Here is a 19,297-nt window from a genome sequence, read left to right on the forward strand (position 1 = left end):
GCATCTGCTGTCTGCTACCGAGGGGGTGGGGCCAGTGATGGGCAGTGGGGGGGTGGGGTGGCATTTGAAATACTAATGACATTAAGGCACTTGCGGTTGGGGCTGTCATGCTGTCTGCATGGGTGAGCTTTGCCCTGTCCCCCTCACCGCCGAGTTACTGTAGGTAATCCCCAGTTACTCAAGGTAATCCACAGACCTTTCAGTAAGCAGTTTAATGTAGGAACTAGTTTCTTTCTACCGAACACCACACACCAACCGTATTCCTGTGCAGAAATTAGCGCTGGGGCGTTCATTACAAAGAAAATAGTTCCTACTTAAAACTGTTCATTACAAGGTCTGTGGATTATCTTGAGCAACCAGATCATGATTTCTGGTGAGAGACATTATTGCGGAAATTTTCTAATGTATTTTTGCTGCTTTAATCACCACAGAAAGAATGTAATTTAGTCCCAATATATTTGAGAGAAGTCTGACATTTCTATGGCTGATATCTCCAAAACTAGGCAACTCTCATCACAACAATCTAGATGAGCAAATAGTCCTACAGCTTATCTAAGGGTTTTTTTTACATTTTATTTTGAGGTGAACTGCCCCTTCAGATCACAAGATACTTGAAGCATCTGGACCAATGAACCTGTCCCATCTACCTCCACACCCCCATCACATGACTATCAGATACACCTGTAGCACATCTCTGAATTAGATCTCCTGTAAAGTATATTGCCGTTTGCTGATCTCTGCTGATTATCATGCTTGTGTTTGGTTACCACATCTTTCTAGGAGCTTCTCTGTCCTCCAACCCTACTTGATGTTCAGAATTTGGATCTGTCATACGTTTCACTGGATTGTTTTTGAACTTTCTCCATTTCTGACCTACAGTTTCCAGATTACAACTTGTGCCCACAGTTCTGCACTCAGACCCTTTTCATTAAGAAACTTAATAGTCTATTCAGTCTTCTATATGTTTCATCCAGTCTTGATAGAGAAAGAGAAAATGGGCCATTTTCAAATCTGAAATAGTGGCCTGATTATGATTTTGCCGCCATGAAAACTGCAGTCTAGACACTGTAATTGCTTGAATTCAACTTGAATTTTTCTGTGCGTCATCTGTCCTCATCATCTTGTGCTGTTCCCAGAGTCCTCAGCATGGAATGAAGAAGTATTACTATTGTGTGTCAGTCCCAGGGCGAAACTGGGGGAGTGACAGGGTGTGTGTGAAGGGCAGAGCCCGTTCGGGTCACACTGGGCGCTGGGAGACTGATCGTCTGAACGAGAGACACGGAGGGAGTGTATTGACTGGAGATTGAATTATTCGACGTGGCGGCCAGCAGGGTTGCCAACCCATGTTACAGCACTAAAATGAGGACTGGGAGCAATCCACAGACACTTAATAAAGCTCTAGACTCAGGGCTGGAAATGGAAATTCTGGGCTTTAAATCGAAAAGGATGGGCAGGAAGTTTTAACTTCTCGCTCTGCTAAGAATGTAAGCAGAGCCTGCCGGAGCCGCACTGGTCCGAGCCGGTCCACTGTGTGAGCCGCCCCTTTGGTGTGAGAAGATAATCTATTAAGTGTAACTAGATGACAGAAAGCTGAAGTGATAAGAAAAATCCTTTGAGCGAGGAACCCCCCCCCCCCCCCCCCACACACACACACACAAAAAACAGGGGTGGGGGGGAATCAATTCTCCGCGGCAGCTTCATTCCAATTCTCCAAAAACCCGGTCAGCTTGGTGTCAGGAAGGCTAAAGCTAATATCTAACTTATTTTATTGGAAAACTTGTCGCTGTGGCAGCCGGTGGGGTGAGGAGGCGGGACCTGGGTGGAATTTACCCTCTGATTGGACGATTTGTGCTTCATCATTAGACATTTTAGCCAGTCAAACTTTGCTGTTAAGACCACAGAGGCATCTAAAGGCTGCACCAAGAGGCAACAAGGAGATCTGTTAGGTAGAGAGGGGGCAGATTGGGGGGGTGGGGGGGGCAGAGTGGGACGCATTCAGTACGTTTACATGCACATCTAAGTCGAACTGTGGTTATAGCTCGACTACGCCATTTAATCAGACTACTGTCCTTGTCCCAACATACATGCATGGGAGGGGAATCGATTTAATGACTGAAGTATGTCTAACTTTGCTACTATAGGTGCCAATATGGTTCCTTTCAGCTTGATAGTGCTGGGCTTTTTCTGGTTGACCCATTACGTTGACCCAGACGTAAAAAAAAATCATTAAATGAATAATGGATGCATGGACAAATGCAGTGGCACAAGCTTTAATTGCGATCTGGTCAGAAGAACAGATACAACAAGATCAGGGTAGCATGACAAGAAATAAAGTATCTTGTATAATATAGTATGACAGCACAGTATTGGAAAATTTTCAAATACTGCAATGTGATTTTGTTGTAATAAATATTGAGGTACAACATAAATTTCTCACAACCCCATCTAGGAGTGACTTAAACAGCATAGATGAGAAAGATTGATTGTTTCGGAGAATGCATGCAGCACTCATGCAAAAGCAAGAGAGGTAAATTTTTCTAACTGATTTTGAAATATGTACTAAATAATCTTGAAAATGAATAATCATTAAAATTTGTTTTCTTATGAAAAAGCTAAAATGTTTTGGCGAGACTTAAAGTCCCTGCCGCTATTATATTTGTACCAAACTGAAGGTATTAATCTCGCTGACTAGCGATGTAACAATTGCACGTGCATAATACACAATGTTGGCATTAATATCGCATATCATCCAGCCCCATAATATACTACAGCCATTTTTTAAATTCAGTACAAAATACCCTTGTGCTGTGTCATTCAGTGCCAGTACCAGTTTTTACGCCAGTGGAAAATCAACACCTTGAAGTACCATACTTTTGGTACCTCCTTGAAGTACCAAAAGTACGGTACCTAGTGTGGTGGAAACGTGCCCTTTAATTGGACGGCTTTACAGTGCTGTACATTTCATACCTGCTGTACTGTGACATGAAGGAGTAAATTGACTCCCAATCCCATCTGGGTGTCTTAGTCCAAATATTCGATTTAGTATGATTTCAGTTGGACTAATATCTTTACATGTGTTTTAAAAGCCCAGTTTTCATCAGACTAACACAATAATTTGCTTTTTCTAATGTCTTGTAAACGTACTAATTGAGTCACATCTCTGTCGCCTGTTCATAACAGAGCGCAATTGGGCAATGAGGTCTAATTACTGGCTTCTGGAGTTTATGGCAGAGAGCAGCAGAACTTTGATGCAAGTCTCAGATGGGTCTGAAGTACCCTCAAAAGGCTTATCAACAGTGTGCTAACTTGCTGTTGCTGAAGAGTTGGGGCCGCTGTGCTTCCGAGTGGCGTGTTGGCCAATGTGCCGGCCGGCCACTGCTCTGGGGGAGGCCCTCCTGCTTTGGCGACTCTGCTTCAGCGCTTCCGTGTTGCCCTGGATGCGGCATTCCCCTCCGCCGGCAGGCCAGACAAATGGGCACTTAGCGGCTTGATGTGTAATTAGCCTGAGTGGGAGAAGATGCCGTTGGATGGACTTCTAAGGCTTAGTCTGCCTCTAATGGAGACAGCGCCCTCACCTGGACGATCGTGTCCTAGCGGTTGCTGCTGATACCAGGAGCTCCTGTAGTGATTGATGCCAGTTCCCAAGAGTAAGACCACGGTCTGTGAAAATGCATTCTGTTCAGGATGGTTATTTCACGTGTGGGAAGAACCGTCTCTTCATGACTGCTGCTCGGAGGTGACTCTCTGTTACACGTTCCGGTTGCAGTTTTTTCTTCTTCTATATTGCTCCCTCATGTACTATTCGGCTCCTGCATGCTGATGTCATAAACAGGTTAATCGCCAAAGAGAGCTCATAATTAAATTACACGCTCACAGTGATGATGGCTGCCGCTCTCTGCCCCCGCAGGTTCCTCGGGGTGCCACCTGGAAGGGGAAGCTGTCCGCTGACCGGCCCACTGCCCTTTGACCTCATCTACACGGACTACCACGGGCTGCAGCAGATGAAGCAACACATGGGCCTCTCGCTCAAGAAACACAAGTAGGTGAACCATGAGCTCATGGGAGTTTTACTTACACAAAAATGTTCTGAGGGCAGAAGGAAAAATTATTGGTTTAGAGAGATAACCAATCAGATTGTAGAGGAGATGGATCCAAGCAACTAGAGAAGGCAGAACCGACCAATCATCTTGGTCCTGCCTTCTCTAAAATCTGGTTATCTCTCTCAACTAATTATTTTTCCTCAGAACATTTTTGTGTAAGTACAACTCCCATGAGCAAATTGTGACACCCCCCCCCCCCCGATCTTACCCATAATGCCCTTGTAAGCGTACCCTGTATTTACCGCCTGGGTTTGCTGGACCATTATGAGCTGGTCACTAAGTGCATGAACATTGTCAGCCACTGATCAGGCCGTTAATCACTCACTGGAGGGTGATGCACCCCCCATAATGGCTGGCTTGTCTAATGAGCGATGGAGTTTGTTTTGAAGGGCCGCTATACAGGCGAGGGCAGCGGCCGGCGTCTGCGGGTACGAGTCCGCGTGCCGCGTGGCATTCCTATCAGTTGATTAATATTGCAGTGGAGCGTCGGTGCTGCAGTGCTGCCAGGGGCATCAATCGGGGAGACTCCAGTCTCGGATTTGCTTTGGCTCCGCAGGGAGTGGGGGGGGGGGCAGCATTCCGTCCTCTGGGGGTGGGGTTTAATAAGAAGGAAAAAGCTCATCCCAGAGTGCAGGTTCAGGGTCGGCCACCTTGCAGAGCTGCTGAGTCATGTGGCAGATTAATAACCCAAACCCCAGCCCCCCCGCCCCCCGCCCCCTGCCTACACCCCACTGGTGGGGCTGCGTCATTAATCAAGATCCCCGTGCTGGAAAACACCGGGTTGTTTAATTACTGCTGCTCCATGCTTTACCTCGTTAATAATGCCCCCCCCCCCGCCTTCTGGCTGGCCTGTTTCCGCACCAGCCTGTTAAAAATGTGAATAGCGATAGACGCCCGACCCTAAATCAGACCCACCCAGTGGGTGGCATCGATTCCTTCCCCATTGCTGAATCATGGGCCCCTTATCTTCCCGCCTGCAAGAGCGCCCCGTTTCCGGGCGGGAAGACTGGGTAGGACATGCTGCTCTCCAGCTGCTTACCAGTGCTACATTTATAGCACATCCTTACGCCAAAGATCTACTGTAGAAAAATATGCAGGTGGATGGGGAATTCGGCAAGGACGCCGTGGTCGGTGTAACACTAATGGTGCCTGAATCTTACTGGAAGTGATGGAAACAAATGTGCCATCTAAACCTGACCCTTCTAAACACTCTGGGGATTTCAGATCTCCTCATTAAGAGTCAAAGATAACCAAGGAGAGGAACCCCCGAAGGAGACCTCTGCCATGAATGTCTTATATTGCCGACCCCTTTGATTAACCGGTTTTTCATGAAAGTGAAGGTCTTCGCTCGGATCTTACCGTCGTCCCGAATGTCCCGACCCACCCATGCGGATTTACATCTGAAAACGCAGTCAGCGTCACGTGCATACACTCTTGTCACCCTGACTTACCGGGACCCGTGTGCATGACGGAAACCGTATCTGATTTTTTTTTTTTTTTTTGAGTCAGTCGGTGGCTGTTAAGGGGATTAAAGTAAATTTCACTGTCACTTGAGATTTAAATACACTCAGCACCAGCGGCTGTGGTGGAAACGCAGACTCTTCTCCCAAGTCTCCAAGATCATCGATTTCGCTTCACTTTGGCAAGGAACTTCAGCAGTGATGTCAGCAAACTATTAAGCGATCATAGTAAATTAACTTCCTTGGCGGCAGACCAGGGACGGCATCATGATGGCGTGACGAGGCCGGGGAGCAGGCCCCGATCGCAAGGAGCGGATCTGGAGCGAGTCGGATGAGGAGCCAGTCCCGTTAGATCTGGGATTTGACTGAGAACAAAAAAAAATATATTAAAATCATCACAGAGAACCATTCTCTCACTCCGCATGGAGTAAGGGGGGCAGCGTGATGTTTGGCAGAAGGAAAGGTGCCCTTCCAGAGAATTTTGCTCTCAGCATCCGCTGACACCCTCCCTGCATCAAAGAGGATTATGCCAGAAACACTTTGAAGGTCGCTTTCCTCTCCTTCGTTTTTAATACCTCTTATCTGGGAAAGGCGGCTGCTGCATTCACTTCGGCCCGAGCGACTCGATGGTGGCTGTGCCACGCCTCGCACGTTTCCGGGCACACTGGAGCTTGTATGTGTGTCTGTATGTGTGTGAGAGGTCACATGAACTCTATCTGGGCGCCTGATTATGCGATCACACCCCCTGGCCCGGCTGTGGCGTCATCCTGTCATCATTTGCTTTTTTTAAATTGTTGTTTTGTGTTACTTATCACCCACAAGTGTGGTTGAATTACAGTAGCTCGAGTTGCCTTGGAAATAAAGACCAGAGCCCAGTACATGGCAGCGAGTCTGCATGAGCGTTTAAGGGATATTAGCGGCGTGAAACACAGAGGAGCACAGACTTGCCTTGATTCTGGCTGCGTTACACTGCTGTGACTCTGACGTTTCTGTCATGATGTGCTCAAGGCTGACCGCTGTCCTCGAGTCACAGCCCCTGTCATGTTAATCTGACTCCCTCCCCAGGTGTCACATCCGCGTCATCGACACATTCGGCACGGAGCCAGCCTACAACCACGAGGAGTACGCCACACTGCATGGCTACCGGACCAACTGGGGATACTGGAACCTCAACACCAGGCAGTTCATGACCATGTTCCGTGAGTATGATCCCCTGCACCACCTGCTATTCTGATCACTATGGCTGTGTTTGAAATGTCCACTATCCCACTATCTAATGAAGTGGCCATATTGTAGTGCCTGTGGAATTTGCAACTGTAAATTTCACCCACTATATAGTGCACTATAAAATCGGTGCGAGGCACAATAAAATGTAGTATACAGAAGCTTTATCCTGCATTGGCCTACTTAGACCAGCATGCATTGCAACCTGTCACGTGAGAGTTATTTAAGAAACTTTGCTCAGTCTATACTGTAACCATTAACCGTTGTTAAATAGCTCGCTTATGAAGTACTTGCTCTTGAGCTATTACAACAGTAGCAGGCCTACTGCTGCTTTAAAGTTGATTTTAATGTATTTGACTGCTGTATAGGGATAACGTTAATTAACAATTAATGAAATATATGAAGGTTAGTATAAAATATCCAGTTAGAGTTGCAGTCCTTATCATGAATGCGTAGTGGATACAGTAAAGTATGTTGTAAATAAAGTTACGTGCGCACAGATTTGGTTTTATTATTATTTCAATGTTGTGATGACATGTCAGTTACAACATGTTCTTATCAAAAAATTGCAACGCTGGTGTCCAAGTTCTGGCATGTTTTTATATGTGTTATAGTTTAACGCTAGAGGGGATGTTCTGCCGTTTGTTTATATGACATAATACATAATTATGTAGCAGCATAACATCCGCCTAGTGTGTATCAACCACTGCCTGCCCTTATCCCCTAGTGAGTGTTCTATGTAGTGAACACTATAGTGAATGAGTGAACAAGTGAACATTTCAAAAACAGCCTATGACTGTCGTTTTTATACAGTATGTGGGGGTCCTAGACTGTCTTGTGTTGGCTGAAAACCTGCCCGATTAAAATAACCCCATTCCCGCTGTTACTGTTAATCGTGGCAGCAAGTCCTATGGCGTCTGATGGGGGGGCGGTGTGGCAGGAGAGTCTCTGTAGGGCAGCCGTCTGCCCTGATTTGTCGAAACGGAAAGAAAAACTGAAAGCAGAGCAAGAAGGAAAACAAATGGGCCTGTTGGTGTGGCCCTGGGGGGTGAGGGCTGGGGGGGCAGCATATGACATCCATCAGAGCACAGATGGCAAGGGACCCAGAGTGAGACAGACTCATAGCCTGTCAGCAGTGACAGCCGGCCCCCGGCGTGGTGGGGGGGGCACACCGAGAGAAGACTGGCAGCAGTGGCACGGGGCCTGGCCCCCAGGATGGCTCAGCTGTGTCCAGGGGGGGCAGGGGGGGGACGGAGCGCAGGTTCACTTTGTCTGGCAATGACATCGGCGTGCGGATTCCCAGTTGGCCTTCAGGCCAAAGTGCCAAAGTCCTGTGCAGTTTAACATCTCGATTTGAAGCACTTTGTTCAGTGCTCTGCTCCAGGCCTTTTCAAATTCACTCCCCCCCCCCCCCCCCAGCTGCCACGGCTGCTGGGTAATAGCAAGGAGTCTGCCGCTAAGAATGATAGCCCCCTCTTTTGTTTCTGGGTGGGCCCCCGTCAGCTCACACTCCAGACAACTCCTTCATGGGCTTCGTGTCGGAGGAGCTGAATGAGACGGAGAAGCTGAGCATCCAGAGGGACAAGGTGGACGACATGGCGGTGGTTTACGGCAAAGAGGCCAGTATGTGGAAGGTAGGGCCCCTTCACAGAGCAGCGTCCTGTAACAGAGCTAAACTTACCTGAAATACACACTTGCAGGGGGCTGAATCAAATATTAAAATCATGGCATTCAAAGTGGAAAGGTAACCAGGGAGAACATTCTCTACATCGCCCCCTACAGCTGTGAAGGAGCAGCACTCCCCTAACACTGCAAACGTTCACGTATAAGCAGCAATTCACTGAGATGCCTTTCTTAGTGTTTATCAGTGACGTCATTCTAGTGATTATGAGCACGGCACTAATTTGAGCTAAGAAAACATGGCGTGTGGCATGAAGAGAGCACAGGGCACCTCCGCCGTCATTTTTAACACCCGCGAGAAGCTGCCAGCTGGCAGAAGAGAGCCGATTCCCGGATCGCTCACGCCGGAAGGCTTGCAGGCAGGGTGCTGGGAGGTCAGTCCCGCCATGTTTTGGCCTAATTCTATTCCCGCTGTGTTTTCTCTCCCACTTCTCTCCCCTGGCTCCACGGACCCCCTCCAGCTCCAGGTACGCGCCTCCTTCCCAAACGCACGTGAACACGCCTCACCCCATTGTCTGCCTCCAGGCTCTCGTATTTCCTAGCGAGGGGGGCCAGGATGTACAAGGATGGGGGGTCTTAAATATTTTAAAGGCGCTGTGGGGTCGTGATACTTAACGAGGGCAGTGCTGGACGACGGATGCAGCATGAGTATGGCTGTGGGAAGGAGGTTTTACCCACATGCTCTGCATGTGCGAAACTGTTTTTTTTTTTGGACCCTGACATAAATACGAGTGTTTCTTGGAGATGAAGACATGGAATTAACGGGAGCAGCTCCAAGGATTCGCATTTCAGATTGGAGGGGCGTGAAATTTCGCGCTTTGAGATAACGCAAGGAGCATCTCGTGATCTTTTTCACGAGTGCCCCGGGTCGGTTTTTGCCGGAGGCATCACTGGTGATGTGACGGACACGCCCCCGCCCCCCCCTCCCACCAGGGGCAGAGCGGTCGCTGTGGCAACCAAGAGAGTGTTTCTAAAGGCCACCTGGGCGAGTTAACGGCTGGGCTGGAGAGACGGGCCGATATGGCACCTGTGTCTGCCAGGAAATGGGGCGGCAGTGAATCCTCTCATAATTCATGCGAAAGATCTCATTCGCTCTGCAAAGGTCTCTGCTGCGTTATTCTCTCTCTCTCTTTCTCTCTCTCTCTCGCTGTCCATCTCTGACTCTCTCCCTCGCCAGTTTGCTCTCCACACTCCGGAGCCAGCCCTTCCATCCAGGGACCCCAGCCTTGCCCCAGAGGCAGAGGGATCTTGCTGCATCTGCCCCCCTTGAGGGGATGTTAAAATGCCCCATGGGAGCACTGTTCCTCTGTGCTAATCACGGCATGTTTTTATTATTGTTTATTTTTTTTTCCTGTGCTGCATCTGTGTTTCTACACGGCAGGTGACAGTCTTCACCCCTGCGGGAGGTGATGTTTCTCAGGGGGGGCATTTCCAGCAATCCTGCGGTTTGAGTCCCAGGCGGCGAAGAGGCTTCTCTCCTCATTAATCTGCCGCAAGCCGCCGCGGCAGATGTGGCAGCGGTGTGACCTCCTGCATCCTCGCGCTTTAATATCCCCCGTGGTCTGGCCATCACATCCCTAACAGCCTGCCTTTTTTTTTAATTAGGTTTTTTTATTACCATCTTAATTGTCTGACTTCTTTCGCATGGAACGGAGGAACCCTGGGAGTTTAGAGATGAAGACGCAGGAGGTCGCACCCAATTCCATCACGCAATCGGCTTGATTCAGGCACGTGCCCCACAAGGGCGCCTGACGCAATTCCGTCATGATTGGCTAGTGCAGAGGGGGCAGGGTCAGCCTCTTTGTCATGTGTTTTTTTTAATACATACTGTGGCTACGACGCGAAGCCAAGCGCCCACCAGAGGTGAACCCTGGGCCTGGCCTATCTCTTCCTGGCACCGTCTCTCTGCCTTAATTCCCTCTGTCTCCTGCACTTAACACAGGAGATAGTCTCCTAATTGGGTCTGAAAATCCTCGCGGCGGAAGTTATCGATCCTATAGCTTCGAATTACAGCCGCCGGCCGCACAATGGAGTGGGGATAAGCCGCTTAAAGGGGCCGCCGCAGTCAATACCACCCGTATCCACATACCGGGCCTCATTCGTTCCACGTAGGCCGCCCACCCCCCACGTCTTCACGGGCAGCAGTGCATGCGCCACCCCCACCGCTCCCACGCGTCACGTACAGATTGGAGGGGCGTGAAATTTCGCGCTTTGAGATAACGCAAGGAGCATCTCGTGATCTTTTTCATGAGTGCCTCGCAGGTTAGCCTAAGATTTCATTTGTTTTCAATGGTCATGATCAGCCTGGTGTTGCCTTGCTGCCCGCATTTTTGCACATGCGCATTCTTGTGCATTTCGTGTTGCGTTCTCCTCCACATTTCCATTCTCTCTGGCAGATACAGGCGCTTTTTCAGCAGGACTTGTGTTTAAAATTCAGAAAAGAGGAGTTAAAGGGGACCTCTCAACTGGCACATCTCAGCTGCATTCCGCCAGGGTGGGGGGTGGGGGGGGGGGTTCTAGCGTTTCCGCTGATCTGGGGTCACCCCACTCTCCGGAGGCACTGAGACATCCCTGGGGGCCAGACGTGACTCTGGGCTTGAACTTTAAAGATCTCCGAGAAGCTGAAAAGCAGAGCTGCTCACGACTGAATTCAGGAGCGCCAACGCTCCAGCCTCCCGCCCAATCTGTTCGTGGGTTCGAGGCGCCGGAGGGCGTCCTGGCCCTCTGACTGTGCCGTGCTCGCAATGATGCCAGGTGGTGCCAAGAAGCCCTGCCCACCACAACCCCCCAACCCCCCTCCTCCTCCTCCTTCTCTGCTCCTCACAGGGCAAAGAGAAGTTCCTGCAGATCCTGCACCGCTACATGGAGATCCACGGTACAGTTTACTACGAGACACAGCGCCCCCCGGAGGTGCCTGCCTTTGTGAAGAATCACGGCCTGTTGCCTCAGCACGAGCTGCAGCAGCTGCTGCGTAAAGCCAAGGTGAGGCCGCCCGAGGCCGCCCGAGGCCCATCAACGCCCACAGTCCTTCATCCCAAATGCTTCATTTCCTCTATTTTTCTATCTCGCCCCTCTTAGCTCTTCATCGGATTCGGTTTCCCCTACGAAGGCCCCGCCCCCTTGGAAGCTATAGCCAATGGGTGCATTTTCCTGCAGCCAAAGTTCAACCCCTCACACAGCTCCCTCAACCATGAGTTCTTCAGAGGGAAACCCACCTCACGAGAGGTGAGCCAGTCAGCCTGGCCTCATCTGTAAAGGGCACCACGCAGCGGGATCTCTATTTGGGGGGAGTGTGCTGATGGTCCCCATGTGCTGTGTCCCCCCCCCCCCCCCCCCAGGTATCCTCCCAGCACCCTTATGCGGAGCAGTACATCGGCCGACCCCACGTCCTGACCGTGGACTTCAACAACTCCCAGGAGTTTGACACCGCTGTGCGCGAGATCATGAGGACCAAGGTAGACCCCAACCCCCTCCCCCTCCCCCAAAACATATCTCCCATTTGCACGTTTAATGGGAATCCCCTCATGGCATGTAGCTGCCAGCCAGCTGTGTTTCAAATATTATGTGAGGGGCCTCAATTGGCCACCAGGGCCCCAGGATTCTCTAGGAAAACTAATGGATGGTGAGGGGCCTCGTAGCTCCAGCATATGCCTCTGGGAGAGAGACCCGGCATTCCACCCCCCCTCCCCTGGGGAAGAGGGGACTCGATAATTAAGCATGCTGGGCTCAATCTGCTGGCCTGATCCCCGGGGCCCGGGGCCCCATGCTGGGGCCCTGCTCACCTGCCAGAAACAAACAGAGCAGCTTCCATAAGCCAGGGCTCCACACGTGACCCGGGGCCCGGGGACCAGACCGGAAATCTCCGGAATGTTCCGGTCTGGGGAGTCCGCGAATCCTGGCAAGGAGAGAGAGTATAATCATAGGCGGTTTTCCCTGAGAGGGAATGGCAGTGGAGGCAGCCGCCAGTCGAGGTGGGGGGGGGGGGCACAGAGCTAATAAAGGGAGCTTAACCCGCCGGGCGCGGCCACAGAGATTAAATGCCTTTTTCCGCTGTCTTCCTTCCGTTTCAATTATTCCAAGTCCTCTGCTAGTGCGAGCCAGCTGGGGGCCATTCGGGGGGGATCGTTACATAATTAAAGGTGCATAAGTAGGACAGGGAGCCACTGAATTCCCAGGATGGGGGGGCCGGGAGGTGTTGTTACATGGACCCACTGGGGCGTGTTGGTGATGGTTCTATGTCCCAGCAAGTCACAGCTTTCAGAAGTACATGTGCTTTTGCTTCTGTTCTGGTCCTGTTCTGGCTGTTTGGCCCAGTGCCTGTACGGCTCCGGACTCAGGTAGTCAGCCTGCGCTGTCACACTCCAGCAAGGGCCAGTCATGGTGATACCTCATCCTGCCCTCTACACACGCGTGCACACACACACACACACACACACACACACACTCCTGTCGCATCTACAGGCCACTCAGCTCCAGGCCAGCTCAGCTGCACCGGTTCCTCATATCTGGGGTGAGTTTTTACTTGGTAACTTTTTTACCAACTTGCTTTTCCGCGACTTACACAGAAGGAATATCAGAGCTGCTGAAGTTACTGCCAAACATATAGTTATGCGTCTCTGGGCTCGTGAAAGGCTGCATGGACACAACCCTGCAGCTCTGAGCGCAGCAGGAACAAAATGAGCGCAAGGTTTTATGTGGACAATGGGAATCGCAGCCAGAGCAACGATCCCTTTAAAGATGCTGCCAGCCCCTTATTTAAAGTTTTTTAAAGTTATTTATTATTTATAATTCTCTGGCTCAGGGGTAGGTGACCCTGATCCTGGAGGGCCGGTACTCCGCAGGTTTTCCATCCTACCTGGTCTCTGATGAATCACACCTCATCTCAGGCAGATACTCAGGCAGACAGAAACTCATCAGGTAGGATGGAAAACCTGCTGGGTACCCACACTTCAGGATCAGGGTCGCCTATGCTATAGACATTTTATTGGTTTTTTTTTCCAGGACGTAAACAGTCTTCAGATTCCTTTGTACCTGAACCTGCAGTGAGAAGGTGGCCAGCAGATTTCATGGCCGGCCAGCACACGTCCCTTTGAAGGAGCCGCTTTGGGGCTGTGGGCTTTTGTGTGAAGCCCTTTCAAGCCCCTCCTGAAACTCAGAGGGTGCGCTCAGTATATATACACACTATCCCCCTGTGTTTGCCTTAGAAATTGGAGGGAATAAAGCCCGTACGCCTGGAGAAAGCACACCCAGCAAAAATCTCAGTGTTAAATTAACATTTACAGAGCTTATTGAGCTCTTAAAGTGTTAATTTGAAAGCAGTTGCACTCATATGAACACTGTAGGTGGCAACACTGGGGGTTTTACTGTACAATTCTGTGTCTGATATCATAGTGACTGCACAGTCAGGACGTCATCCATATGGAAGCAAAAATAAATTTACAAATAAAACATGTTTTTCATGTTTCATGTGTGCCATATATGTGGGTGAAAGATTGGATGGATGGATGGATGGATGTGTGCGGCAGTGTCGTCCTGCCTGTGCCATGTGAGGCCTTCAGATCAGCATGCAGGACATGGCCTTTCAGAGAAGCATGAGTCTCCTGAAACCGAATGTACGGCTCACTGCAGCATGACGAGACGCGGAGCCTCCGTCCTGCTTCTGTGCCTGATCAGCTTAAATGCTGCTGGCGTCTCCTGTTCTGTGCGCTCATGGGTCAGCACCCTCACAGCACTGTGGCCCGATGAGCACGAACGGCGCCTCCTACTGTCCGGCTCAGCACACCAGCTCTGCTCTCTTCATTATCTATCTCATTAAAAACAAGAGGAACGGGATTAAGACCTGCAGCTGAATCAGGATGCAGCTCACCGAAGAACCAGTTTTTCTCTGGGCCGAATAATAATGCTTCCATTTCCGATATCTGCTCGTCTTGGTTCTGGTTACGTGAATGTAGGAACTATCCATGGAATCGCAGGGAACAAGGCAGGGTGATGCCTGAATGGGATGCCAGGCTATCACAGAGCACATGCTCTCAGGCTACCTGCAGGAGTAAATACTGGGAGAATGCAAACTCCACACACACACGCGCACACACACACACGCACACTCTATAAAATAGATTTTCCCTTATGGGGTTCAGGAAACCGGTCCGCATAAGGGAAAAAAAACAGATATTCATCATGTTATGGGGACATTGTGTCCACATACTGTAAGGATAGGTATACCCACACACACACACACACACACACACACACACACACACACAGAGCCAGGAATCAGACCCATACTCTTGGAGGTCTGAGGCCACACTAATACTATTATTAATAGTATTATGATAATATTATTATGATTACCTTTAAACAGTTATTTAGTTTTTGTAATAGTACAATGTCCTATTTTCAAGATATACTGTGTACTGTGTACTATTTAAAATTTTCTTGCACCATGTTCACTTTGTTTGCATCACATGTGTGCTGTCTTTGCACTTCTCCTCCTTGGCACTATATGTGTGCTCATCTCTGCCCTACTTTCTCGGTGCTGTATGCTGCAGAATTTTCCCCACGGATCAATTAAGTCCATCTTGTTCTTAATCTTAAAACGATTCGCAGCAATTGGTCCCATGATCCCCTCAACAGTGACCAAGATAAGTGGTTAGAAGATGATAGATAGATAGATAGATAGATAGATAGATAGATAGATAGATAGATAGATAGATAGATGATGGATGGATGGATGGATGGATGGACCCATGCTTTGTACATCATAAAATGTAGCAGCAGATACATCATCCTTCCATTTTCTGTAACTGCTCATCCCAGTCAGGGTTGCTGGGGTCTGGAGGCTATGGGTGCGAGGCAACAACCCAGGATGGGGCACCAACCCATCGCAGGGCACAGTTTTGGGACTGTGGAGGCAAAACCCCCAGAAGAATCCTTATGATGACAGAACTCCAAACTCCAAACGTGGAGCCATGGCAGAGACTCGAACCCTATCCCCAGAAGTGTTAACCACTGTGCCACGCAGCAGACATCCAAACCATATATATGATGTAATAAAGTAAATATGTAGTATATTCAGCATTGCAGCACAAGCACATTTTTACCAGCATACTTTGTACAATCCTTCATCTTCTGCTTTATTTATTCTTATAAACCCAACAGTTTGCTCGCAGTACAGTACTTGTTCTCACTTGAGGTTATTCTGTATTGTGTGTATTTATAACAGCGTTCACCTAAACATCGCAGCCGCCGCCTGTTCGCTGCCGGCAGTGTCATGGGCATTCAGTCGTGAAGAGAAAAGATTCCTCAGCCCTTAATGGGCCTCCAAATGTGGCACGTTAACATGCTGATTTCAATTTGTCGCAAAAGCAGAAGCAATTATGGCCGTACACGTTGGTAATTACCAAGGGAGTCTGCTCTGATTAAAAGAACAGATATCGTTTGATTGCAAGCAAGGTGAGTAGTGAAAATGACCACGGGGGAGACAACCCAGCAAACTGCGAGAGAAAGTGTCGTGATTGGTGCCCACTCAGGCCCTGGTGATTTTATTGGCAGATGGTTACATTGGTGTATGTTAGATCACACTGAGCATCTCTTATAAACAAAAAACTGTGTGGGATTTAGTTTTTCCAGGAATACTCACCTTAAACCAATGGAATTTGGGTCTGTGTACCTGTGTTCAAAACTGCTCTCGGACACTGTTTCTAGGTCTGCATTCGGCAGCTCTAATACGGCGCTATCATACACAGAAAGACACAGAGAACAGCTGCATTTTTCACATTTTTCAAGTCCTATTGACACAGCTCAGGCAGCCTTGTCAGGGATTTGACAGCCCGACCTTTTCAGCAATTTAAATCTGAGATGTTTGAGTTTTTTATTCATTGTTATACTAATAACTAGACGGAGGGCCGCGTATGAGCAGCGACGAGATGCAAAACGGTTTAATGTTTGTCATTGCTACAGGTCGAGCCTTACCTGCCGTATGAGTACACCTGTGAGGGCATGTTGGAGAGGGTCCATGCCTACATCCAGCACCAGGTGGGGACTGGTAACTCGTGAGCGACCAGACACACGTGCACCGTGCAAACACACAACAGCCCCATTGGATGGCCTGGGGCTCGCAGGGACATTTGGGTTCCCCTCATCTGCTGAATGGTATCGTCCACAGTGTGAAGCCATAAACTGGTCAGATACACACACAAGTAAAAGTAGACCTTATACCCTTTCCTGAGCTTTGATTTTTTTTGCTGCTGGAAATGCTCTAAATATTACAAGAAAGAAACAGAAACACGCATTGATTTTACACACCAACGTGATGTCAGATGGGCGTGTACCCCTCCCTGACCATGAAGGCCCTGAAGAACATGCAGTGTGTGTGTGTGTGTGTGTGTGGCCCTGCCCCCCGGTGGGCCTGAAAGATCCCCCCAGATCTGTTTATCTCCCCCTTTGGCAGATTACGGTTTGGTTATCCTGCCGTTTGGCCTTTTTGCCTTCCCGGGCTCCGTTCCTGCTCTCGTTTGTTTGGGACGAGACGGGATGAGATGGGGGGGGGGGCAGACGGTATTGGGGGATGTGTGGAGAGGGGAGATAAAACCTTAAGCTTTTGTAATAAGCAGGACTGGAGGGGGCAGTCGCTGGTGCATCAGAAAACGATGTTATTGTGGGGACATGAAACGACCTGCTGGGGATTTGCCTAATCGCCGTGTGTTTAAAACACATCAGCTCAGTGGGTCAGAACCTGGTGCGATGCACATGTGCCTGCCTTCGGGGCTGGGGGGAGGGACTGGGACAGCTTGCACGCTTTCACGCTTTAATTGTTGTTTCGCGTGTTATCCCTTGTAGGACTTTTGTACCCCTGATGCTCCGTACCCCCCAGCCAACTCATCCAGAAGTAGGTCAGGGAGTGCGCTGTGGCCCTTCGTCGCCCTGCCCAATTCCACCGGCCTTGGCTGGGCCCCCAACATCAGCGCACCGCCCTCCTGGCCTCCCCTGAGCGCCCTCCGGCTGCTGGTCTCCTCGGAGGGCCAGTCGTGCGTCGAGGCATGCCGCCACGCCAGACTGGTCTGCGAGCCGGCCTTCTTCCGCTTCATCAACAACAAAGAGGCCCTCAGCCGGTAAGCCCCTGGCTCTGCTGCCCCCATGTTCTGCTCCATCAGGCTCATGCCTTCAGCTTTAAGAGAATTGGGTGGTTAGTCACTGCAGGAAGCCGTCGATGGTCTTCCCTGGCTGAGTGTAAAGCTGGCCACACGTCTCCTTTCTTTCTCCAGGCTGGAGGTGCAGTGCGAAGGGCTGGAGGCCGAGATGAACCACATCTTCCCCGCCTTCTCGGTGATGCGCAGGGAATGCGGCCTTCAAAAGGATCCGCTGCTCTTCAGCTGCGCCGGGCTCAGCACCAAGTACCGGCGCCTCTGTCCGTGCCGGGATTTCCGCAAGGGCCAGGTGGCGCTCTGCAAGGACTGTTTGTGAGCTGGCCATGCCTCCAATGTCGGCCTCACCCTCTCCCCACCCCACCCTACCTCCCCATTCAGGCTCCCTTCATCTAGTGAGCTGCATAGTTTGTTCATAGCAGGATGGAAAATGGGAGGTTCTGCTCCATGGGTGGCTTGAATAACACCCCCTACAGTGGAATCAAAGGATATTGGTTTTGGATGCAATTTCTTTTGATAAAGAAGAGGGGTGCTGGTGGAAAAAATAACGCCTATCAAACAGGGGTTTTTAAAGATGCCAACATCTTTCCCAGAAGCCCCTGGCAAAGTGCAGCCCAGGTTCTCAGCGATGGAAGATTCCGGGCAGTACCACACAGCTGCCATTGACTGGGTCCTCATTGCAGAGTGGACATCTCCAGTGCCACCTTCAAAACAGTGGACATCCAGGACATTAGTAACATCATGCTTGCATTTGCTGTCACTGATTCAGCCAAACCCCTCACGTCCACCGAGTGAGTAAACTTTGAATCATTGCAGGACAGCTCATGTCGGACCAATGCATGATGATGACTCTGATGAAGAGCCTTTAAACTGCAGGGTGAGGCGTGCAGCTGGAGTCCTTCCATCTCCGGGGGCTATAGGTGACGTTTGCCAGGATGACCTGAGTGACGGGTGCCACACATAACCCTACTGAACTGTGAAAGAGATTATTTTTCAATAAGTCAACATCTGAGGGCTCGGGCTCCAACTTCACCTACAAGTCTTTGTAAAGTGAACCACTTTGTAAAGTAAATCGGAATAAAAAGCGAAAGAGCCAAAGAAGAGACTCGCTTAATTAATGGTTTCGACTTAAAAGCAAATATAGCTTTTTGATTGTAGGAAAATAACCACTGTCTGTCCCTATAGTCCTACACAGATTAAACCCTTGACTAAAGGTTTCAATACAAAGTGACCTTTGGAACTCATTTGTCTAGTCCAGGAGTCTCCAACTCCGGTCCTGGAGAGCTACTATCCAGTAGGTTTTCTATCCTACCTGGCTTCTGATGAGCCACACCTGGCCCTGGTATTCACCTGAGAACAGGTGTGGCTCATCAGAAGCCAGGTAGGATAGAAAACCTACTGGATAGTAGCTCTCCAGGACCGGAGTTGGAGACCCCTGGTCTAGTCCATATTTACATCCATTTAAAGGAAAAAAATAACCATGATTATTGCTGGGGTGACTCGGGAAGTAGCACTCATATCTTTGAGGGTGGAGGTGTGATCCCACCCGTGCTCCATGAATGTTCTCGCTGTGATGAGGGGGCTTCCTCCCACAGTCCAACAAGATGCAGTTAGGTGAATACACATCTCTAATTTGTGGGTGATGCTGTGAGTGTGCCCTGTGACGGACTGGCATCCTGTTCAAGGTGAC

The 19,297-nt window shown here is 49.7% G+C and overlaps 1 protein-coding gene across 2 annotated transcripts in view; it reads left to right on the forward strand.

Moving 5' to 3' along the window:
• Positions 1-18,697, forward strand: part of LOC111847779 (alpha-1,6-mannosylglycoprotein 6-beta-N-acetylglucosaminyltransferase B) — a 94,349-nt gene extending 75,652 nt beyond the window's left edge. For both annotated transcript variants that reach the window (XM_072712183.1, XM_072712184.1), the window contains 9 exons: positions 3,908-4,039; positions 6,626-6,759; positions 8,288-8,418; positions 11,291-11,446; positions 11,543-11,689; positions 11,803-11,919; positions 16,424-16,498; positions 17,303-17,574; positions 17,728-18,697. In XM_072712183.1, coding sequence (XP_072568284.1) covers positions 3,908-4,039; positions 6,626-6,759; positions 8,288-8,418; positions 11,291-11,446; positions 11,543-11,689; positions 11,803-11,919; positions 16,424-16,498; positions 17,303-17,574; positions 17,728-17,926 — 1,363 coding nt within the window. In that variant the 3' untranslated portion in view covers positions 17,927-18,697. The remainder of the gene's footprint in view (positions 1-3,907; positions 4,040-6,625; positions 6,760-8,287; positions 8,419-11,290; positions 11,447-11,542; positions 11,690-11,802; positions 11,920-16,423; positions 16,499-17,302; positions 17,575-17,727) is intronic.
• The last annotated feature ends 600 nt before the right edge of the window (positions 18,698-19,297 follow it).

The sequence above is a fragment of the Paramormyrops kingsleyae genome, chromosome 5, assembly GCF_048594095.1.
Source record: "Paramormyrops kingsleyae isolate MSU_618 chromosome 5, PKINGS_0.4, whole genome shotgun sequence".
Taxonomy (NCBI): Eukaryota; Metazoa; Chordata; class Actinopteri; order Osteoglossiformes; family Mormyridae; genus Paramormyrops; species Paramormyrops kingsleyae.